The 24,032-nt window shown below is 38.3% G+C and overlaps 1 protein-coding gene across 7 annotated transcripts in view; it reads left to right on the plus strand.

Moving 5' to 3' along the window:
• Positions 1 to 24,032, plus strand: part of LOC114466710 (IQ motif and SEC7 domain-containing protein 1-like) — a 153,015-nt gene that overhangs the window by 64,842 nt on the left and 64,141 nt on the right. The window contains exon 1 of one of the 7 annotated variants that reach the window (XM_028452359.1): positions 4,669 to 4,912. The exons of 5 other annotated variants lie outside the window; for them this stretch is intronic. In XM_028452359.1, the coding sequence (XP_028308160.1) occupies positions 4,791 to 4,912 (122 nt within the window). In that variant the 5' untranslated portion in view covers positions 4,669 to 4,790. Of the gene's footprint in view, positions 1 to 4,668; positions 4,913 to 19,069; positions 19,712 to 24,032 lie in introns of those variants that run through there. One more of the 7 variants, XM_028452361.1, reaches the window with a different exon arrangement.

Consider the following 24,032-nt stretch of genomic DNA (forward strand, 5'->3'; position numbering starts at 1 on the left):
ATTATTAATGGCTTATTCTGCATGGCCTTAATATACAACCAGTAAGCCATTAACTAAGAGTTTTGCCTCAATAACCTCAGAATTATTACTTATTAGTATTAAGTAAGGAAGTTGTTGTATATGAATTACAATCTTAACATGCTAGGGTTAGGGTAGAGGTTAACACAAACCCTAACCCTAATCCTTATCCTAACCCTCTTTGGACTGCTAGACTGCCATTAAGTATATAGTAAGGCAATATTAATAAGTACTTAACAATTACTAATTAAGCCAATATGTTACTAATGCTAATAAGCAACTACTTAATGGTTAATCGGTGTTCCCTAAACTGAAGTGTGACCAAAACTACATGAATACGTTGGATCGGGACACCCTCACCCTCAGTAAACACATCACACACAGTATTAATGTAAACACAGAAGAGCTCAGCACTGGCTTTCCATCCTTACAGCTGATGCACTGGGTGTAAATGCTCTTAGATGCTTTGCATAAAGCTAACATCCACTCACGCTAATCGCAAACCAAAGACGCTCTGACATCATTAGTCACGTTGAAACAAGGCCCTCAATACATCGACAGAGCTGCATGACGTCCATTCACCTGGAGATGAAACACACACACCCCTGGAGAATGTGAGCCGTCTGCCTGGGGTTCCTGTTGTTCCCCTAGCGTGTGTGCGTGCGTGTGTGTGTGTGTGTGTGTGTGTGCATGTCCTGTTGAAGACTTTTCTCCATCTGTCGTGCTGAAGGTGTCATCAACAGTATAGTGTCTATTTTCTTCCTGGTGCTCAGTGCATCTTGGCTGCAAAACAACATCAAGAACTTGAGTTCACAGCATCCTCAAAGTCTTCTGTTTTTCTATTTATCTTCAGGAATGTTGCCCTATTTATCTTTGTGTGTGTGTATCTTTGCAACTTTTGGTGTGTGAGGCAATGCCTGTGCAAGCGATGTGGTTTCTCTCTCTCTCTGTTGGTGCCAGGGTTTAAAATATGGAGCCGACGGCGTTTTCTATCTCCAGAATCCAATTGAATGTCATGTTTACTCTGTTTGGGCTGATGAAGGACAGATCTTGTCGTGTATCCTTTTATACATTCTTTACCTTCTGAATAGAATGACACAGCAATTCAGTTCTACTTGCATAGATGCAACATTTGCATTGTCATGATTAATGGCAGCACACAACTGCTGCAAGTGTAAACGTGTTTAACAGTTTGCATCAAAATTAGAGCTGGGTGTCGATTCTGAATTCCCAGATCAGTTTGATTTGATTTACGATTCAATTCGATTCCATTAAATGTTCACAGGACACAGTACCAATTGTGCTTTATTATGGAAGAGATTTTAAGAGAACTAATGCTTAAAATACTAGAAATAAACTCTTATTTTTTTACATTTATTTATCAATTTTATTTATTTGAATGAATAAAAATAGATGGAAATGAATAAAGATGTTGAAAAAATAACAGAAATCTCTAGAAATTAAAAAATGCCAATTTCAATATAATACATACTGTATTTGATTCATTTGACAAGAGATAGCATTATATTCATACTTTAATTGTTTCGTCAAGATCGTTCCTCAAAACCACCGCACAAATGGAAATACGGGTACTGTTTAAATTTGATGCATTATTAAGAATAATAATGTTTACATTAAGAATGGAGCCGTAGAAAATTAAGACGTATTAAATAATTGATTGTATGGTTTTATAGATAAATGACCATTCAAAGGAAAATCGATTAACATATATTTTTTAGTTCTTTAAAACCTAGCCCTAATCAAAATGCTATGAAGTTAAACCGGTGTCACGGACTGAGTTTACCTTGTACTGAGATCAGTTATGAGCATGCGCACTACCGGAAAATGATTTTTTGCTACTTCTGCTGTGATTTTTGCTACTTCCGCCATGCTGAGATTGTTCATTCAATTCCAAAGGCAAGGCAAGGCAAATTTATTTGTATTGCGCATTTCATACACAAGGCAACTCAATGTGCTTTACATGATCAACCTTACAGTTGTGTAAAATGTATCCTAAAGGAAGCATATAAAGGCTAAACAGAACGGGTCCAAGAACAGAGCCCTGAGGAACCCCATATATATTCAAAGTTTCCAATGCTTACAAAATAAATTTGCTTCTCCAAGTATGACTAAAACCATAGCGTTACTTTTGCATTTAGTCCAACCCATGTTTGCAATCTGTGCAACAAAATTGTATGATCTACAGTGTCAAATGCAGCACTTAGATCCAATAGAATGACAACAGATAGTTTTCTAAAGCTAATGTTATTTGACGAGTACTGAATGGCTCCTTTTCCTGGGGAAAAATGTATAAAGCCTCAATATACGAGGCAGGAGAGGTTCCAACGCCACAAAGAAATGATAGACAGGTTAATCTTCTAATTTATTCTTCCTTTCACTAATTTTCCATGGCAAGCTCAGTATGGCAATCTGAGTGACAATCTCAGTCAACAACTAGAGTAAGTAATAGTGTCTCATGCAGCAATCTAATACGAATAGGAATAGTTTATTCTCCAAAAAAAACATGATTTTAATAAACATTGTAATAAATAACGAACCTAATGTAACTTTACAATGATAGGCTGTTGTATTCTCAGTACGGAGGTAAACTCAGTCTGTGACCCCGTCTGTTCTTATGAAATGTTTGTATAACCCTTAAGTCAGTCGTTCCCAACCTTTTTTGGATTGTGACTCTATTTTGATTCGTTTTTGATCATATTGTTATACTCTATTACAAATAAAGAGGAGCCAGGATTAGTGACAAGTTGTGCCAGCTCAGATTTTTTTTCCACTGTATTTTAGTTGAAGTAAAAATAAAATAAGTTTATTTGACAAATTGAAAGTACAGAGTACAGTTGTTTAGCATGTCATGCTATTTTTCACCATCATCTCCATTTGTTCTAAGAACCCCAAAAACATAGTATTTGAGGTTTATTTTCCCAAACTCTCCTGTTTTCCAGAGTTTTAGCCTCTGAAAAGTCACTTTCTGAGTAACTCTACACAAACAGGCAGATTTGTGGCCTACTTATGCATATTCATGAGTGGGCGTGTCTATAGATGAGACACTGACTTCCTCCTCCCCGCACGGTGACGTAGGGCCAGAGGACGGCCCGCCCTCCTCCCACCCCCTCCATAGCCAAGCTCATGCTGCTTTATAAACATGAGACAGAGCGTGGGGGCGGGGCGTTCACCGGTACATACATAGACTGTAGAAAATACATATATAGCACTGCGCAAAGGACGCTGTGCGTTTACATGTCAATCACGGCAGAGAGCTTCCTGGAGGCGTGGCTTCTCCAGCTCAGTGCCGCGTCAAATTCGTCATCAAAGTGAGAACGCGTCATCAAACTGGAGCGAGGTGTTTCGGCTCACCCTGTAGTCAGAAAGGTGCAAATCACCCTCTAACTAACGATTTAGGGAATCAATGAAAAAAACATTTTGGGCATGTACAGTATATGAAGCCCTAATAACACTTTATGATGTTTAAAGCACAGAAAAGTCAATTTAGCTTAACATGTGCCCTTTAGGATTGTGTGTTTTAATTCTGTAAAAAAAAAGAATAATTTCAGAAATGTGTGTTCATTTTTCAGACATTTCAGGCGACCCAACATGGGGTCCCAACCCCAAGGTTGAAAAACACTGCCCTAAGTAGTTAGTAGGCTTTTCATTGTATGTGTGTAATGTGAATGGCTGATGGCTGCTATGCAAAGTGCTAATAATCTCCCGTGGAAATAAATTGGAGGTCTAATGTCCTGCCCTTGGGCATGTTGCCAGGTTGGCAGCCTCGGAAAATCCGATTCTTTGTTTTGCTGCAATATTTCTAAAGATTTTTTTTAGAGCAAAACAATGAAGCTTTTCTCTACAGTTTCCTTGACAGCACATCCTTTATGTGCATCGTACATGTAATATTTGTAGCAGAATGTATACCTTACTTATATTTTTTATCTACTTGATTCAGTTCGAGTAGTTGTAAAACATACAATATCATCTCTCTCTCTCTCTCTCTCTCTCTCTCTCTCTGTGTCTTGTTTTTTTATTCATCTGTCTCTGTAGTCATAATTACTTGAAGCCTGCACTCGCCGTTTTCACCTGTTGGCACTTCTCCTCATTAGGCTGAAAAAAAAAAAAAAAAAGCCTTTTGAGGGACACACCACAGAGAGAAATGCATCGATTCCAGAGTGAGAGGATGATGCCAGGGGAGGGGACGAGAAGAAGAAGAGAGAGGGAGGGAAAACAAAATGGGATGGAGTAGAGGGAAGATGTATAATGAGCCCTACCTCTGACACATCCTCCTGTTTCTATGGAGACCAAGGAGCCAATGGTGTCGCCCCGTGGAGGACCGTACTACTTGGTGGAGAGAGAGAGGTGTTTGTAGTGGAATCAGTGAGTGTCCCAGTAGCGTTGGGTGGGTGTCTCGTCCTCATCCTCATCTATGGCCGCAATAATAATAATAATAATAATATAATAATCATAATCCCATCATTGATATTTTCATTCATTCATTCTACTGTAGATCATCCACTGAATGAGCAGCTTGTGTAACTCCTGGGTTCGTATTGCACCCCACCCTCCATCAGCATCCCCCCCTCCACCCCCAGCAGCTGCCAGCCTCTTGGATGCTCCTCGTTACATCACACACACATACACACACTGCTCGCTGCCAGCCCATGTTTGTGACAGGGAGGGAGAGGGAGAGCGAGTGAGCCCGTGTGTGTGTGCGCACGCCGTACTGCCTCTTCCAGTCCCGTTGACCAGCAGCAGTCAAAACCAGTATGGACAAACCAAGCGTGTGGCGCGCTGTGGTGAGCAGCACCGACCCCAGGAGGACGCGGGACCCCACTGGGTCCCACCCCAGCAGACCGGGATCGGCCATGGGGTACCGGCTGTATGACATGTGAGTTGCATGATGGGAGGGATGGGAATGCTGGTTCCATTCATAGACACCTATGGAGTGTGAAGGCAGGGAGAGCACCTCTTGTTTGTGTGTTTGTATATATATGTGTGTGTGTGTGTGTGTGCTGAGTCACCTATGGCAGCCAGTCCTTCCTCTTGTCCTCTCATGTTCTCTATCTGTGTTGTTCGTAAACAACGTCGTCTCCCTCCTGGGGAGGGGCACGCGTTGGTGCCATGGACCGTTTGTTCAAATCGTACCTTAAAGAATCAATACAATCTTTACACAAATTACAAAAAAAAATAGTTTTATTTACTACTAATCCTAATTATGAGTTTGAACATTGGCCACAGCAGAGTCACGTGAACATTGCTGCAGGAGCTGAAAAAAGGTGGATCTGAAAAAATATTTTTTTGATTTTTGATTTGATTTCTGTATTTGTTTCGATCATGTAAATCAGGGTTCTCAACCTTGGGGTCAGGACCCCATTTTGGGTCACGCGACACTGGGAGGGGGCTGCCAGATGCCTTTAAGAACTAAGAATATTTTTTGCTTAGTTTTACCCATTTTTCAGCAACTACACCAAACTTGCCATATTTTAACCTATTTTCATCACTTTTTCTTGCCATATTTTTGCTCCTTTAAATGCATTTTTGCTACATTACTCCCATTTCTGCCACTTCTCCATCAAATTTCAATGCATTTTCTGCTAATTTTTCCACTTTCAAGACATGTTTGGCATTTATAAGCTCTTCACATCACTTTTCACACCTAATGTCACATATGTTGACCCATTTTTGTCACTTTTAACCTCTTTTCACCATATTTCATGCTTTCTTTTGGCCAATTTAACCACATTCACGATTTGTCATGCCCATTATTTGCCAGTTTAAAATAATTGTTCCTACTTTTAAGCCAATAATGACACTTTGAACCCTTTTTTCCACTTTTTCTGTCCATTTTTGGCTACTCTAATTAGCACATTTTAACCAGTTTCTGTGGTTTTTAAAATCACATATTACCACCTTTGATCACTTTTAAGTTTAACCCATTTTATGTCTGATTAAAACAAAGATTTACATCTTTAAGATGACGATATACTATGGCCTAAATAATAATAAACTTCCTGGATAACAGTGGATATTATTCAGATTAATAAATAAATGTGGTTATAACGTATTCATAGAACAATGGACCATCATTTTACTGACTTTATGGATGGAACCCAAAAATCTTTCCCCTTTATTCCCCTTTATAGATGACTCTGTCTACACATGACTGTTCTTCAATGTTCATGTCTGTGTTCAACCACCTTCAGGTACATTGGGGGTCCCCAGTCTCTGACATCTTTACTTTGGGGGTCACGGGCTGAAACGGTTGAGAACCCCTGATGTAAATGACAACTTAAAAACAGTTTAAAATAAAATAAATTAACATCAAGAAATAACAACAAAACAGTATCTTGCGTCTTTTCTAGACGATGCTGTGACAGCTTGTACCGTGCGTGTGCGTGCGTGCGTGTTGTGGCCATCCTCAGTTAAACAATGTCTCATTTTATGACCCATGAAAGTTGAAGTTCTTCCTCTTCAATCTGATGCTGCACATTATCTGCATACAACCTCTAGTACTCATCTTATGCTGAATCAGCGTTCCCTACTCTAATTGTGTGCATAGGGGCTATTGAGCTTTTTTTTTTCTCCTCTCTCTGCTCTAACACGTCTACAGTCTGTGTTCCTCTCAAACCTTGTACATTTAAAGTTATGGAATGTGAATACTTTGCATTTTTCACGCCTGTGCTCACCAGCTGGTGCATAACGAACGCTGAGCTGAATTACCCTGTCATGTCCTGATCTAATAGCGTACACGGAGATGATCCGTCATTTTAATGAACACCAAACATTCATGGGTCTCCACAGAGTCTTTAACAGAATGAGAGTCTCTTTCGTTTTATGCTTTGAACGTACTGTATATAGACCTGTGTATTTATCTCATCTTTGAGGACCACACAGATTCATAAAACTATATTTGAAACTGGAATACTTTGTTTTATAGTGCTGGTTTGAGGTTTGAGATGGTGTTAGACTTTTGGTTCTGGTCCTATTTCAATGTGTACACAAAATGTGTTAGACAAAATGCACATCAATGTGTTATTAAAAGATAAATTGCAATAACAATAATAATTATACAGTATCCATTTTGTAAGAAATTATATTTTATTTTTTCATTTGCAAAGGGTTAGCTGAATACACTGAGGGTTCAGAACCTCCAATAAGGTTAAGAACTAAAGGCCTTGATCACATATGTCAAACTCAAGGCTCGCAGGCCAAGTTCGGCCCACCAAATTATCTAGTCCGGCCTGCGGGAAGGTTTTGTTCCAAGTAGAAATTACGGCAAAAACAGGACAAAAACACTAAATTACCTAATTTTTTAAATTACGATGGGGGTTGCACTATTACATTATTTACATTGATATTACAAAATTCTGAACAATTACGATGCAAATTTCAAGAAAATTAGTGGCAAAGTCAAGGAATTTTCACCAATCGCTTAACATTCAGGATTTTGTGCTTTTTTTCCTTCACAAAAACATGGATTTTTCTGCAGCCCACGAGGTCGTATGTGTCCCCTTCAACTAAAATTAGTTTGACATCCGTGGCCTAGAGCATACCTGTCAAACTCAAGGCCCGGGGGCCAAATCCGTCCCTTTTAGAGCATCAAATTCGGCCCGCTTGGCTCTAGAAAGTAAATGATTGGGGAAAAAAACATGAAAAATTTTGTAAATTACAAACTAATTCAGTTGTAGATAATTCAGCACATCTAAATATAGGAATTCAATTAAAATCCACAATATTTGCAGAGCTCAGTATTCCACTTCTTGTATCACATGACGCCAGTCATTTATAATTTCAATTTTTCCAAAATATGGCAAATCTTCCTCAAATTGTTCCACAAAGTTTCCCCAATTTCCCAAAATCAGGGAAATTTAAGTGAAGTTCCTGCAGGTACTGATAAACTCTTTATCATTTATATATGATTCATACATGGAAGTGCAAATCAGAGCACATGAATGAATTTGTTCTTATTTCCACCTAAAATCTGTGGCCCACTTATTGTCAAAATGGTCCGTATTTTGGCCCCTGAACCTAACACGTACCTGAGAGCACAAACAAATGACTGTTGTTCAGGCATTGAGTTGTGCTTTAAATTGACGCTGATCTGTAACAGTTGAGCCAACACGTACAGTATACGCTATGAGCCTGTTTTGTTGTAAATGTCATTCCATCATAGCTGAAAGCGCTCCTTTCTTCATGCACATTTTTTAAAACGACATCTACGACAGTTGGAAGCAGAAAGGAAGAAGATTCTTTGGCTTTCACTCAAAACTTTCACAGCCTTTAAGAACTTAAAAACCTTCTCTGGAAGACATGCAAAGGCAAGGATTAAAATACTCCAAAATACTGATTGATTTTCCAGGTCGGATATGGGATTTAACATCTAAAAATATTTTTTTACGGTTGGAAAATGTTCTGTTGCTCTGTGGGTATAAAAAGGAGCTCTTTTATTTGCTCCATTGCTGCATACTATAACACTGGGGTTTTCAACCTTGGGGTCATTACTGATTATAAATATAAATATATATGTATATATATATTGCTCATTTTATCACCTCTAGCTCAGCCAAGGGCAGCAGGAGGCTCGGGGGCCCCATGTGGCCCGCGGTCTGATTTTTGTATAACCCCCAAAGTAAATGAACAAAATGATTAAAAATATAAAACACAAAACAGAGAACAAAAATACACTAAATGATTAAAAAAAAAAAAAAAAAAACATAAAATTACAGAAAAATACACCAAAGGACAGCAAACATGCACCAAAAGAACACAAAAAAAATCTAAAATGTGAACAGAAACACACAAAAGTCCTCAAAAGTTGCACAAGACGACTTAAAATACCCAAAAATAACAGAGTAAGATGAAGTTTGAATTGACAACAGAAATAGACAAAATTATTTTAAGAAACATACAAAATTAAAGAGAAAAAAACAACACAAAAAGACAACAAAAATAACACAAAAATGATACAATCACATTAAAAAATATATATACCGGTATATTAATTTTTTTGATTATTAATTTCTAATCATGAAATATATTTTCTCAAAGATAAATTTAGTTGAAATTAAATACAGTATAAAAATATCTGTTACTCACGATCAAAAAAAAATCTAGAAAAAAAAAGTGTTTGGGGGGTTCCTTGAAATTTGTTTAATTGAAGTGGGGTCACGACCCAAAAAGGGTTGTGAACCACTGCTTTAATACATCAAGATAGAGGACAATGAGGACATATACTGTACATTTGGTGCAAATATTCTAAAACGTGTGTGTGTGTGCGTGTGTGCGTGTGCGTGTGTGTGCGTGCGTGCGTGCTAAAGGCTTGAACTGTCTGCTCACACAATCATCATGCAAGTGGTTTGATCTCCGTGATGAAATCTATAATCCCTTGCCTGCATTTAGTGCATGCACTGAATGCATAGTGCTTCACATGCAAGGTTGCCATTACACATGGAAGGGCTTAACCCTTCATTGAGGCAATGTCGTGCATTTTTATGTGTTTTTTTCGTTTGGCTTGATGAACCAGGAATGCCTGTTTTAAGTTATTGGCAGAAGCATCCTTAATGAAATGCTCCAGTGACACCAGCACTGATGAAAAAGCAAGTGCGTCACCCAAGCTGTGATGCGCTGTTGGCACGTCGTCCCCCCATGTCGCCCCCCCCCGCCTAAGTTTTACTCTCAGAGCAGTGTGTGCACGTTCTGCAGACTGTCAGACTCTGAATACGCCGTTGCCGTGGACAGCAACGGGAGGATGGACGTCTTCTGTTGTCAAAGAAAACAACTGCACTGAGTGCAGTGTGTTGCCAACACATGGGCTGGCATGGAGCCAACTGTCAGGTCACATGGCATCAGTGGACGAAGGCATGAGGCTACGGACAACGGCCAATGAGTCAGATGTTAAAGCTGATACATGCTGTTAGTGTGTGCACAACTGTCATCATTATTTCCCTCCACTTTTTAACTCGTCTCTCATATCATAGATAATATTTAGCTATTAAATAGCAATGCTGGGTAACACTTGTAGTTTTATACATGAGGCTGACATTACGCTGTCATTATCTGTCATTAGCATGAATAAGGTGTCATGAAGGCTGTCATTAAGTGTCGTTTGCTAAACGATGACACCTTTGGAGCTATGTTGGCATTTTTTGGGTTATGTGGAGGGATCTAATGGGATTAGGTAGGGTTAGGGTAACGAACAACAGTTAATGACAGTCTTCATGACACCTTGTTCATGCTAATGACAGAGTAATGTCAGCCTTATGTATAAAGCTTAAAGTAAAGTGTTACCAAATGCGGTAATAAAGATTTCCAATCATTGTAAATCAGATCTAAAGTAGGCTGCAGATTCTAAGTGGGAAAATGAGCAGCTTTATCATTCATGTGACCTAGTTTGCACTTCCACATATTAATGATATGTATAGTATGTAAGGCACTGACAATACCCAAGTAATACATGACGGATATCAGTCTCTGCAGGATCTTCACTTAAATTTCCTTGAATTTGAGATTAAAAATGACTGCTGTCATGTGATATATCATCATTGGGAAAACTGTGAGCCCTCAAAATTATTATGGAGTTTCATTGAATTTGTGTATTTGGAGTAAGGGTGTCGTAAGAAAGATTCAATTTGGCCATATATCGCAATATTTCATATAATTTTTAGTTGCGCTAACATATGCATAGCATGTAAACACCCAGTCACTATGTGTCAGTGAACCACATCAGACCTTGTTAAACTACATCAATCCTCAGTGTGAGAAGCAAAAATTAAACTTATGTAATTTCACACTTTAATAAACATACCACTTCTTTTCGATATTGGAACTTGAATTACAGTTATTTACCATTTACTTGTTCTCGAAAGTAAAAAAAAAAAAAAAGAAAAATGAAAAATTGCATTTAGTACCATTTTTGTACTAAGGGGGAAAAAAAATCAATTTTATCGAATTTGTAGATAAAAACGTTTTATTTTGAAAATTTGAGTTTTTGTTTTTTTTTTTTTTTCCGGACATTTTCACGTTCCGATGTAAGCCAGCCCCCTCTTTGTTTACATTTGTTTAGGCTATATGTGTGCCACAAGCATGTTCCATTTTTTATTTGCACTATGCTGAGATTCGTGAGTTTAATTTTTTAATTGTAATGTTATATGTTATAGAATATATAGATATCTGATTTCTTCATCTGAAAATTTACGCTACTGTGAAGCTGTTGCACTTTTGCTTAAACCTGGTTAAAACCTGAAATTGTTGAATGACAGAGCCTCATTTCCTTTTTATTTTAGGATTGTTCTATGCATTTTAACTCTTGAGGACAATCACAGCAATAAAGTTGCACTTTTGACAATATATCTGATGTCTGCAGTCATTTTCAAAATTTGAAAATCCAATCGAAACTCAAATTTAAAAAATCTGAGATTTTTTTTTTTCCCTTTTTTTTTTTAGGCAAAATTGCCCAGTCCTAATCAGGATATATCGTGAATCGTATCGTCAGATTCATGGCTATGCACACCTCTAATTTGGAGGGACTGGGATATTTTCAGTTGAATTAGTTGGTGATTTAACCAATGAGTCATGTTTTTTGCTGTCAGTTTAACTTATCCTACGGGCCGAATTGGTAGCTTCAAGGGTCCAGATTTGGCCCCCGGGCCTTGAGTTTGACAGTTATGTTATAAACAGTTCATAACAGTTTTTTCTGTTGACCTGCACTATGTTGCTGAACATGTAGCTCAGGCTCTGTCGTCCATGTGTGAGGATGATCAAACCCAATGGAGCTGTCAGGCTCACGGGGATATTCTTGGTTTTTCTTCTCCAGGGAGAAGCTAGTAGTGATGATGCATTTGTGCTTTGAAAACAGATCATAAGAACAAGCATTTGCCTTTGCCAACAGCAGGATCAGAGGTGACAGTGCAGGGGAAGTCGGGTGCATGGGGAGGAAAAGGATGTTCTCCAGAACATTTTGTTCCTCTGGACGTTCAGGTTTGTTTTGGATAATATCCATCTTACAGAATAAACCGACGGTGTTGCATTTTCGCTCAGATTTCCGGAGTAAAGAACAGTGGCACATGCTTACACCGCCTCTTTATTTGTGTGCATGCGTCTATGGCTTTCTACATGTGTCGTACTTACTTACATCACAGAAAACATGTTTAATGCTTTTAGGGCTTTTTAAACGGTGACTCATGAAGTGAATGAACCAGTAGTGTACAGTATGTGTCTATAAGTAGTGATATGCACTGCTAATATTTTGCTTGTTGCTATTGTTGTCTAGGGGTTCTCAACCTTGGGGTCAGAACCCCATTTTGGGTCACGAGACACTGAGCGGTCGCCAGATGCCTTCAAGAAACTAAATTTGAGCCCATTTTTGCTTATTTTTACTGCTTTTCTGCAACTACACCAAACCATTTTTTTGCTCCTTTTAATGCATTTTTTCTTCATTACTTCCATTTCTGCCACTTCTCCATCAAATTTCAATACATTTTATGCACATTTTTCCACTTTTAAGACATGGTCAGCACTTATAAACCCTTTCCACCACTTTTCCCACCTAATATGTTGACCCATTATTGTCACTTTTAATTTCTTTTCACTATACTTCGTGCTTATTTTCGCCAGTTTCACACATTCACGATTTGTCACGCCCATTACTTGCCAGTTTAAACCAATTGTTCCAAAGTTTTTCTGCCATTTTTAAGCCAGTAATGACACTTTAAACCCTTTTTACTACTTTTTCTGTCAATATTTGGCCACTGTAATTTGAACTTTTCCATTTCACCAACTTTTCCAACATTTTTGGTCACTTTCAACCGATTTTATTTATAATTAAAACAAGGATTGACATCTTTAAGATGACTATATACTACAGTATGGTGTAAATAATGATAAACTTCCTGGATAACAGTTGATATTATTCAGATAAATAAATAAATGTGGTTATCACAGATTCATAGAACAATGGACCATCATTTTGCTGACTTTATGGATCTCCCCTTTATTCCCCTTATAGATGGCCCTGTCTCCACATGACTGTTCTTCAATGTTCATGTCTGTGTTCAACCACCTTTAGCTACAGTGGGGGTCCCTGGCCTCTGGAACCTTTATTTTGTGGGTCGTTGGCTAAAAAGGTTGAGAATCACTGCTCTAATGCAGTTGGTTGTGCAGTGCATACGCAGGAAAGACGACCTCCAACATCAGGCCTGACTGAAAATAGAGGTCATACTGTATATATTTTTAGTATTTTGTTGGTTTTTCCTCACGTTTTCTAGTCTTTCCCTCCTGGTTTTGCCTCCCCACTGTCCTTTTCCCTGTTCCACATGAGTGGGTTTATTCTCCCGACTGAACATCTGTACTGTACAAGCCGTCCCGTGTGTGATGCAAGACTTTGTGCTCGTGCAGACCGGCGTCCTGTGACTTTAACGAAACATGATATTCCCAGAACTGCACCAGTGAAATGAAGTTATCTGCCCTGTAGTGTAAATAAACATGGTTGCTAAAGAGATCATGTGCTGTTGCTCTCGTTTTCTTACTGCTTAAACAAGAAGAAAATGACTTTTAAATAAAGGAGTCACTGCTGCAAATATTCAACAGCAATTTGAAAGTATATGCCTGAACATTTTTTTTAAATATAAATCTGACATTTATTACCCAAAATGTTTTCTAGTTAACTAGTAGAAGTAAGATATCTACTAGTAAAGTCATTTGCAGCAGCACTAGTGAACTAGTAATGGTAAAAACTAGTTACAGAATTTTTGGGATTTGGGAAAAGTGTGCACTCACTGAGGCTTCCTATTGGCTACTCAGTCCAAAATGAAACTTGTCATCCAATGAAAACTCAGGATTTTGTTCTCATGGGGATAAGAACAAAATCCTGGGTTTTCATTGGTTGCTTCATTTGCTCTATAGTTTGTTGTAAAAGGCACACGTTCATGTTTAGTTCTATTTTTGACTCAGATTTGTTTTTGCTCTTCTAGTTTTTATTTCTATTCAAAGGGCCCATGTTACATTAAATCAACTTTTCTGTGCTTTAAACATCGTAAAGTGTTATTAGGGCTTCATACACAGGCCCAAAGTGTTTTTTCATTAATTCTCTCAATTGTTAGTTAGAGGGTGATTTGCTCCTTTCTTACTACAGGGTGAGCCCAAACACCAATTTGATGACGCGTTCCCACTTTGATGACGAATGAGAAACCGCGCCTCCAGGAAGCTCTCTGCCATGATTAACATGTAAACAGACACGCCCACGAAGGTGAGCATGTCCGCGTCCTTTGCGCAGTGCTGTGTATGTATTTTTTACAGTCTATGTATGTACCGGTGAACGCCCCGCCCCCACGCTCTGTCTAGTGTTTGTAAAGCAGCATGAGCTCGGCTACAGAGTGGGTAGGAGGAGGAAGTCAGTGTCCCGTCTATAGACACGCCCACTCATGGATATGCATAAGTAGGCCACAAATCAGCCTGTTTGTGTAGAGTTACTCAGAAAGTGACTTTTCAGAGGCTAAAACTCTGAAAAACAGGCGAGTTTGTGAAAATAAACCTCAAATACTATGTTTTTAGAGTTCTTAGAACAAATGGAGATGATGGTGAAAAATAGCATGACATGGGACCTTTAAGTTTTTTATTTTCTTTTTTTTCATCTTTGTTTAATTGATCCAAATCTACATACATTAGTCATTGATATATATCTATATAATTATACAATTCATGTAATCCTTCTATACATTCATCTGTCCAAACAAACCTAAGTATATACACACCAATTTACAGGTTTTTTTTTCCCTTTAACACTTGTGCTTTAAGAAGATAAACTTTGTGTTTATGTTTAAATTGCTTTAAATTCAGACATTTTTTTTTTTATTTCCACCACTTACTGACACGCAAAAGCTTTTTTGTTGTTGTTGTTGTTGTTGTTGTCTGTGCGTACGATCATTTTGTCTCAGCCTTTTTAATAAATAGTTTCTGGATATTTTTTGGGAGAAGTTTTTGTCGTGCTTTAAATATTATTTGACTTGTTTGAAATTTCTACTCATGTTAGCAATTTTGATTGCTTGAACAGTGGCTCAGTGTGGTCCAAATAAAATACTAATAATAGGGTTGTCAAGTTAAATGCATGTTGTTATACGATCATTTTTAACCAATGATACACTGAGCGTGAATGAATACATGATTGAAGTGGAAGTCATTCATCTCATCTCTTCTACCTGCCACCAGGGGGAGAACTTTTCTAACACTTCCTTTCACACACATGACTTTGATCTCCAGGTCTTTCATCTTGCTGTCTGACAGCTGCCTGGCCTTGTACTTTGCGGTCAAGGTTTTTTTGGTCAAGGATTGAGACCATCAACCTTTCCTGAAGGTTGCACACGTGCGCCATCACTTTCAGCCATGTTCTCCTTCTCTCAACACCCAGTGTTCTGCAGCAGCTGAAGGTTTTGTTATTATCGACTGTTGTGTGCTCCTGCTCAGAGCGAGTCATGATGGGATTCGCGGGGCTGCCGATACTAACTGTGATTGACTGTCAGTGGCAGAGCTGAGTGGCTCTTTGACTGTAATGCTCAGTTATTATCAGCCTGTATCAGCAAACTGCAGCGTAATGCAGCACTTGTCACAAGGATTCAATGTGTGCATTAGGAAAAAAAATTCCTTCTGTCCCTCTTTATGTAGTTATCATTAGGGGTGTCCCGATGCAATATTGATATCGGATACCGGCTCGATATCAGCCAGAAAATGATATATTTTTTGGATGTATTTTTTCAATATCTTCTATTTTATTTTTTTATTTATTTTATTCAATCATAGAATATTTTATATCTAAAAGGTTACTAATATGTAATCCATTGGTTTATAATATATGGGTCTGTTTTTTTTCGGCACTACAAAATAATTAATAAAAGTATGTATGATTCATGTTAATATTGTACCGTATTGGTCAATACTCAAGGCTGCAATATCGGTATTGTATCGGAAGTGAAATAGATGTATTGGGACATCCCTAATTATTATGCACACTACATTTTATTATCGTTATTAATTTCGATAATTATATGTCAATTATTTTTCAACTTCTGCAGAATTACAAATAATTACAAATTTCACCTTTACAAGTACAAAATGGAATGAAATACAATTTATAAAAAAAAAAGATTTCAAGGTAACTGACTGTAATTCAAATACCAATATCAAACACAAGTGGTGTATTTATCCAACTGTCAAATTACATTTTTCAAAAAAGCTTTTGCTTCTACAACAGATTCTGATTCTGTTAAGTTCTTAAATTCTTTTAAAAAGAAAAACTAACCACATACGTCTATGAAAGTGTCCAGTATGTTTTATGAAAATAACCAGCTAAAATACATTGAGGAGTGAGGTATTATTATTAAATTTAACAAGGTCTGATGTGGTTCACTGACACCTAGTGACCAGACGTATACGTGCTATGCATATGTTAGCGCAATTACATGTGTTTTTTTTTTTTTTTGGTTGCAAAACATGATTCAGAAAATCAATTTGAACATTTTTTGGATTGATGCGATCAGTGAGATTTTTCTGTACTGAATAACAAAAAAATATATATAGTAGCATAATGTTAAACTCAACTGTGAGCATAGATTTACATTACAGTATAAGAATTAGAAAACTGCACCACCCATGGACCTGGACAATCAGTTTATTTAGGTGTTGAAATGTCTCCTCAGTGCTTTATCTTACACGTAGTTCTACGCTCTCATTTGCTAATCATATCCATGTGAAGTATTCAGCTCAGTAATAGTCCATATTTTCCTTTAAAACTTCAAATTTTTCTTCTATTCAAGGTAAATGTTTAAAAATATTGTAAATGGACTTGATTTTATATAGTGCTTTATCACCACACTGAAGCAGTCCCAAAGCGCTTTACATATCAGCTCATTCACCCAATCACTCTCACATTCACACACCAATGGGACAGGACTGCCATGCAAGGCGCTAGTCGACCACTGGGAGCAACTTAGGGTTCAGTGTCTTGCCCAAGGACACTTCGACACATAGTCAGGTACTGGGATCGAACCCCCAACCTCTCGATCAGAAGACGACCCACTACCACCTGAGCCACGGTCGCCCTGTGTCACTCTAAAGTTCAGTTCCAGACTCAGTTCCTCTAAAATCACCTTTTCCTCCATCTTGTAATTTTGTTATGCTTTTTTGAGGATTTTTGTATTTTGTAAATCACAAATTATTTGATATATAACTATATATTTTTCCACACACTTGTAATTTCTCACAAATAGTCACATACAAGTTCTACAAATTGCAATTTTTAAGAAAAAATATGGAAATTCAACAATTTTTAATGTCAAATTCTAGATATGAATGTTATTGCTTTATGCTTAAGGATGATCTAAGTGAATTACATACATTATTTACACAATGGCCCTCAAGAAATCAGTTTATTTCTGCGTCAGCCCATCTGAGCTCAAACTGTAGTTTGGCGCCCCTATAATTTGGACAATTCTATACTCCCATGGGAGAATTTCCTTCCAAATAGATTTTGAAAGAATGACTCAGATTTTCCACTATGCAAATCATGAAAAGTTGAAAAATATTCAGAATTATGTGCCAGTAAAAAGAAGGGCAAACTTTTCCAATCATCCTACGCTAGTTAAGCTCCTTGTAGGAAATGTTTTCCCTCATTTTGACGGTGTAGCTAAAACAGTATATTTCTGGTTCAGCCCACCTGAGATCAAACTAGAGTTTGACACCTCTATAGTTTGGACAGTTTTATGCTTCCATGGTTGTAGGAAAATTTCCCTCCAAATACTGTAGTTTCTGGGTGAATGACTAAGATTTTCCACCAACTCAAGTCTTAAAACATGTGAAAACAGCCCGACGAGAGATAAGTCATGTTACTGTCTGGAAATAATTAAAAGTTGGGAAATATTAGGAATTATGTGATAATAAAGGGAAGGGCAAACATTTGTCAAATCATTGAAACAGTTCCAATCATCGTAGCTAAGCTCCTTGTAGTAAATATTTTCCCTCATTTTGACGAAGTCGCCACATGAAATGAATTTGGTTTAGTTTATTTGTGACAACAGGCAAATGAATGTGTGTCGGTTGATGAATTCTTCAGTGTTCCTGCTGTTCACACGCTCTCCCAGTTTGTCTTTTGTCCTCCTCCCGTCTTTCTATATCTTGGCTGTGGGACGTAGAGGAGGCCCACGTTGTGCAAAGAGTCTCATCAAACCAAGCAAATCTAACTACACAATACATCTGTAAACGTGTACATAAATATCCACATGATATACATTGCTGCATGTTTTTGTGTACGTGTACTTGTTGTTTGTATAGAGATATTGTGTTTGCAGTGGGTGTTTGTGTGTTTGGACACTGCATTTGGATGAATATTGATGAGAGGCCCCTCCACACCTACTTCCCATGACTGCTGCTGGGACTGGGTGGCACTGCAGCATGGCACTGCAACTCAGACGTAGAATGAGCAGCACTGTCTTTGTGTTCAGAAGCAAAAAAAAAAAAAACTCAACAAAAAAACCCCTTCAGCAAGAAAAGAAAGCAGTCTTTCTTTTTTTTTTTTTCTTTCCCCCTTACTGTCGTATTCTCCTAAGCACTGCAGCATTGAGTTTCAATGAGAGCTATTTAGATCACACACACATTATTGCACTATACGACCTATATATTATGCTTCAGGATTTGTCCTTGCAGCAGTGACTTTATATTCCTGTGTGCGAGTTGACCTTGAATGTAAAGTTTTCTTAAAAATTCACAACTCGATGGGGGGGGGCTGGAGGAAAAAGACTTGCAGCTCATATTTATTTCAACAGAGCGTGTGTAAAAAGCCCATGTGGTCATACGACATCATAGGAGCAGCCGCCCCCCTTCCTCATTGAAAATTCCACCAATCGTAACGCCTCTATGCCCGTGCAACCATTTGAAGCTTCGGTAGTGCCGTAGTGTTGCCCAGCAACCAGAGTCGGCACATTTCTGGGAGGTCCTGTGTGGATGGCAGCAGCTGTAACAGGGAGAGCGAGACAGAGAGAGAAGAGGATAGGATAGGAAGAAGGTGAAGAAGAGGAGAAATGTTGGAAGAAACCACCCTCCCCTTGTTAAAAGTTTGCAGAGGAAGAGGAGGAGGCCGTTCCCATTGATGATCCATCCAAGTGTGCACTGGAAAATCCTTGATTACTCCCACACTGTGCTCCATACCTGCCGGAGCAGTGCTAGAGGATCAGCTGTAGTCATGGTGTCTCTGAGAATCCAGGGCTGACGCATTGGGTGGAGAGACATGGGCTCAGAAAAGACCGACTGACCTGGAAAAGTGTTCAAACAAAAAGTCAAAAGTTAATTCTGGGAGGAGGTTAGTTTTTTTTTCTGGCTGTGGTGTGAACACCAGACAGCTCTTGGATGGTTGTGCTTGGGCATGGCTGTCTGGATTACTACTGGGGACTTGGATGAGTCCAGGAATGATGTGGTCGGTGCTCTGGGAGGGGTTGAAACCACTTGTCCAACATCTTTGCTGAAGCTGGAGCTGCACATGCAGACGGTCCATGGTTGGAACATGAGCACTTTGCCCTGCTGCTGTGGTGTATTTTAACGTCTTTGGGCCTCGCTGATTGTACGACACCAGGATGTGGAAGTTTAAAGCGTTTTGCTTGGATTATTGGCACGTGCTTTGCCTGCACCCACACAACAACTTCTACAAAAGGTATGTTTTAGAAAGATGCTTAGTCGGCTCTGGGACGGTTTGTGGTGCACCCTGTGCTGCGTGACAGCTCGTAACAAGTGCTGAAGTGCATTGAGCAAATATGTGCTAAAGCCAACTCTAGAATGACATCATCACACATGGCTGATTGATAGGGAAAACTGTTGTGGTGCTGCGCTGTGGGTGTTGGTGAGAGACCATAGAAAACCAGAGCAGCTCAACCACAAAATCAATTCTTCTTTTATTTCTTACAGTTATTTGCTTATACATCTCACATTAGAAATAATATGGTTTGACTCGAGCACTTGTGTCAAACTTGAGGCCCGGGGGCCAAATCTGGCTCTTTAGAATATCTAATTTGGCCCACAGGAGAAAGTTAAAAAGACAGAAAAAGCATATATTATTGTCTAAATTACCAATTAATTCAGTTGTAGATATCTCAACCCTTCTAAATACACAAATTCAATGAAACTCCACAATATTTGGAGAATCGCAATTCTCCCATGTTTTCATCACATGACTGCAGTCATTTTAAATCTCAAATTGTTCAAAGAACTCAATTTTCCTGAAATTCTTTCCCACATTAAATAAAAATTGATCACAAAATGAATGAAATTTGAAAGAGAAAATCCTACAGGGACTGATGTCTGTCACTTATTGCCTGGATATTGTTGCACCTTACATAATTAATGTATCAGTTATATGGCCTTTAAAGTGCAAACTTTTTGACATTAATGTTGAAATTGCTAGTGAAATCTGTGCCCCACTTAAGATCAAACTACTTTGTATTTGGTCCCTGAACTAAAATGAGTTCGACACCCCTGGGCTAGAGCCCATACGTGTTCATATACAGTCCAGCTGACTGTGTGAATTCCCACTGGGACATCAGTGTTCACCTTTCACCTGATGCATATTCTGCACTGGATCACTGATGCTGGCCTTGCATCTTTCCACAAATGTTGCATATATAAGGCCTATATTATTACACACACTATATTTCATTATGAATCTCTAGTGTATTCAAGGGTTTCTCATTTTTCACCTTAAAATGAAAATCATGTCATTTTTGCTGACATTTGCTTTGGTTTGAATCCAAGGTTAGAACTACAGCATCAAAATACAGCCTTGTATTGCATTTCAGGACAAAGATGGGAGATTTTGTCCTTAAGGGCCCCTGTCCTGCATGTCATAGGTGTCTGTTCGCTTCAACACGTCTCAGATCATTGTTGTAAGCCTGGGAATGAGCTTTGATGCATCAACCAGGGTTTAATTCTGGGAAGTTTTTTTTTGTTTTCTTTTTGAATAATATGTAAATGTTTCATTTATTCAGACAACTGACAACTTTATGAAAAAAAAATTAACATTTAATTGTGCTAGCATATAGCACGTAAACACCCGGCCACTAGGTGTCAGTGAACCACATCAGACCTTGTTAAACTACGTCACTCCTCAATGCATTTTAACATGGAAGTTTATTACACTTTATTTTCATAAAACGTACACACTTGTTAATGTGTGTACTTTTTTAAGAATTTAAGAACTTAACAGAATCAGAATTTGTTGTAGAAACAACATATTAACTTTTTTTAAAAAAAATGTAATTTGCCACTTTAATAAAGATACCACTTGTTTTTTATATTGGTACCTGAATTATTAGTAGTTACCATTTACTTGTTCTTGCAAGTGTAAAAAAAATGAAATAAATTGTATTTCATACCATTTTGTACTTGTAAAGGTGAAATTTGTAATTATTGATATCACGATGTTCATCGTATTGATCAGTATCGGGATATATTGTATTGTGACATGCAAATCGTGACTCGTTTATCGTATCGTCAGATTAATGGCAATGCACACCCCTACTTTTTAGACATTTATTCGCCTGTTTTTCGGTGGGAAAAAAAGCACATTTATGTGTGATATTGTCCCAAAACACGCATGAGAGACGCCTCCGTGTCATGTTGGGGTTTGATTTTGAATAAAGAGAGAGAGAGATATAAAAAAAAAAAAGACAGGTCAGATTGCCTTTTTCGCATTACAACATGAATTTCATTATTTTCGTCAGTTTTTTCGCGATCACAGAAAACCGTATGCCTGACTAAACAATGCACCTTCATCACATTGAATTGTCCAACATTATAAAGGCGCTGCTGTCTGGGTGGTCTCCACCTTCTGACTAATCCTCTGTATATTCTCGTGTTGCAAGCTGTAATTTCATCTCCAGGTGACTGTGGTGCCTTTGTTGCATTACTGATTAAACAACATATTATCTATGCCCGGTGCTTAACACATGCATTATGTTCTCTCTCCATCTCAACTGTTTCTATAGCAGAGGCTGTATTTGTTTCTTCTTTTCCACATGTCACTATGCAGATGTTTTTTTGCTGAGGTGTGAAAATGTTAGATGTATATCACAGTAAACCAAAGAAAACCTGCTCGCCGTCGCATCTCTGTGAACGCATCTATTCACACATAAATTCACACATAAATTCACACATAAATAACACAAAAACATCTCAAATGTAGACACCGGTGTCATACGTATTAGTATTCTGCCAGTAAAGAGATCCATGATTCATTATTAATGCATTCCTTGTTAAGCTAGTAACTCTGTTTGCAACCTGCAGGGAATCCCCCGGCTTTAGGATCGACTTCAGGGTTATTTACTCATCACGGTCTTTAAAAAATGAACTTTCCTAAAAGGGATCCTCCACTGTTTTTACAAATGTGGCCTAACATCTTTGAAATGTACTTATTAGAAGATCTATGGCTAACAAAATGCATTATTTTGCACCATATTTGTTTTTTAAACATTTAAAAATGGGACCGCTTTACTGTTTTAAAACCTGTATTCCTCTTTCCTTAATCACGGACTGTTGAAGACACACAAATCCTAAAGGCAGGCATACACTATGCGATTTTTGGCCCATTTTGACCCAATTTTCGACCCATGCATCTCTGCTGGATCGTGTGTCGTGCATCGTGTAGTATACATGGGGTCACGAGAAGCAATTAACACCTCGCGACCAGCTCCCAATCAGCAATCGTATGGTTGTAAGGAAATCAAACATGTTTGAAGTCCAGTCGCTCCTCGTGAGGGTATCTCACTGTTAAAGCAGTGCCACGGACCGGCTTACCTTAAACTTTCACACTACACATGATCGAACACCGTAGGACCACTGTAGAATTGACGAACTGCACTGCCCATGTTTGTCCTGCCAGTTCCTGGTCCATCACATTGTTGTCTTTTCTTTTTTAAAGCTCTTTTTGCTGAGATTTGCGAGTGTCTCTCCACTTCTGGGTTCTTCTTCTTCGTCTGTTTTAATGGCGACACTTCAGAGTTCTTCTTCTTCTTCTTCTAATTTGTATGTTGCATTTCCAGAAACAAGACCCTGACATGTCGTGTATGAACGTACAGTGTGAGCAGTCAGATCGTGTCAGACTGTCGGTCCGTACAGTGTGAGAACATGCATCGTGAGTTGCGCACATTTGGGCTCTGCACATGATTCGCACAGTTTGAGCTGGAGTACATAGTGTATCCCAGCCTTAAAGATAGAAGTCCCCTTGTGTGGAAGTCCATCAACAGTCCGTGATTTACTCGCTAACTTCAGCCACAAGACCGTCAGCCATGCACTGTTTAAGGGGGACTAAAAGTTCCTTAGGAGAGCTCTTCTTCTCTGCTTCATTGTCTACTACCAAACCGCAGAGTTGTAACTGTCAGACTATTTTTTGAGTCACAACTGTTTTTATTCTCTTTCGGTAAACCAAAAAGAGTTAAATCAGCATCTTTTCCTGATTCTTTAGAGCCCATTTGTCAAACTCAAGGCCTGGGGGCCAAATCCAGCCCTTCAGAGCATTCGATTCGTCACACTGGAGAAAGTAAAAATGACAGAGAAAACATTAATCATTGTGTATATTACCAAATAATTCAGTTGTGTATTGTTGAAAAAAAAAAATCCAAAATCCTGCAATTTTTTATCAAATTATTTCACAAAATCTGCCCAAATTGAATAAAAATTGGTCAAAAAATAAATAAATCAAAGGACATTTAAGTATTTGTCACTTATTACTAAGATATTGTTGACGCCTTCCATACTTTGTCTAATTTATAACTGGAAGTGCAAACTTGGGCACATTAATGTTGAAATTGTGGCAAACCTGTGTTTGAAATGGCTCGTATTTGGCCCCTGGACTAAAATGAGTTTGACACCCCTGATTTAAAGCAACCAAAAGTAGCACAAATTGGCATTTTGATTGAAAAAGGTACTAAATGAACTAAAAAACAGGCTGAATGCTTTACTCCAATAGGAAACAATGGGATGTT

The sequence above is a fragment of the Gouania willdenowi genome, chromosome 7, assembly GCF_900634775.1.
Source record: "Gouania willdenowi chromosome 7, fGouWil2.1, whole genome shotgun sequence".
Lineage (NCBI taxonomy): Eukaryota > Metazoa > Chordata > Actinopteri > Blenniiformes > Gobiesocidae > Gouania > Gouania willdenowi.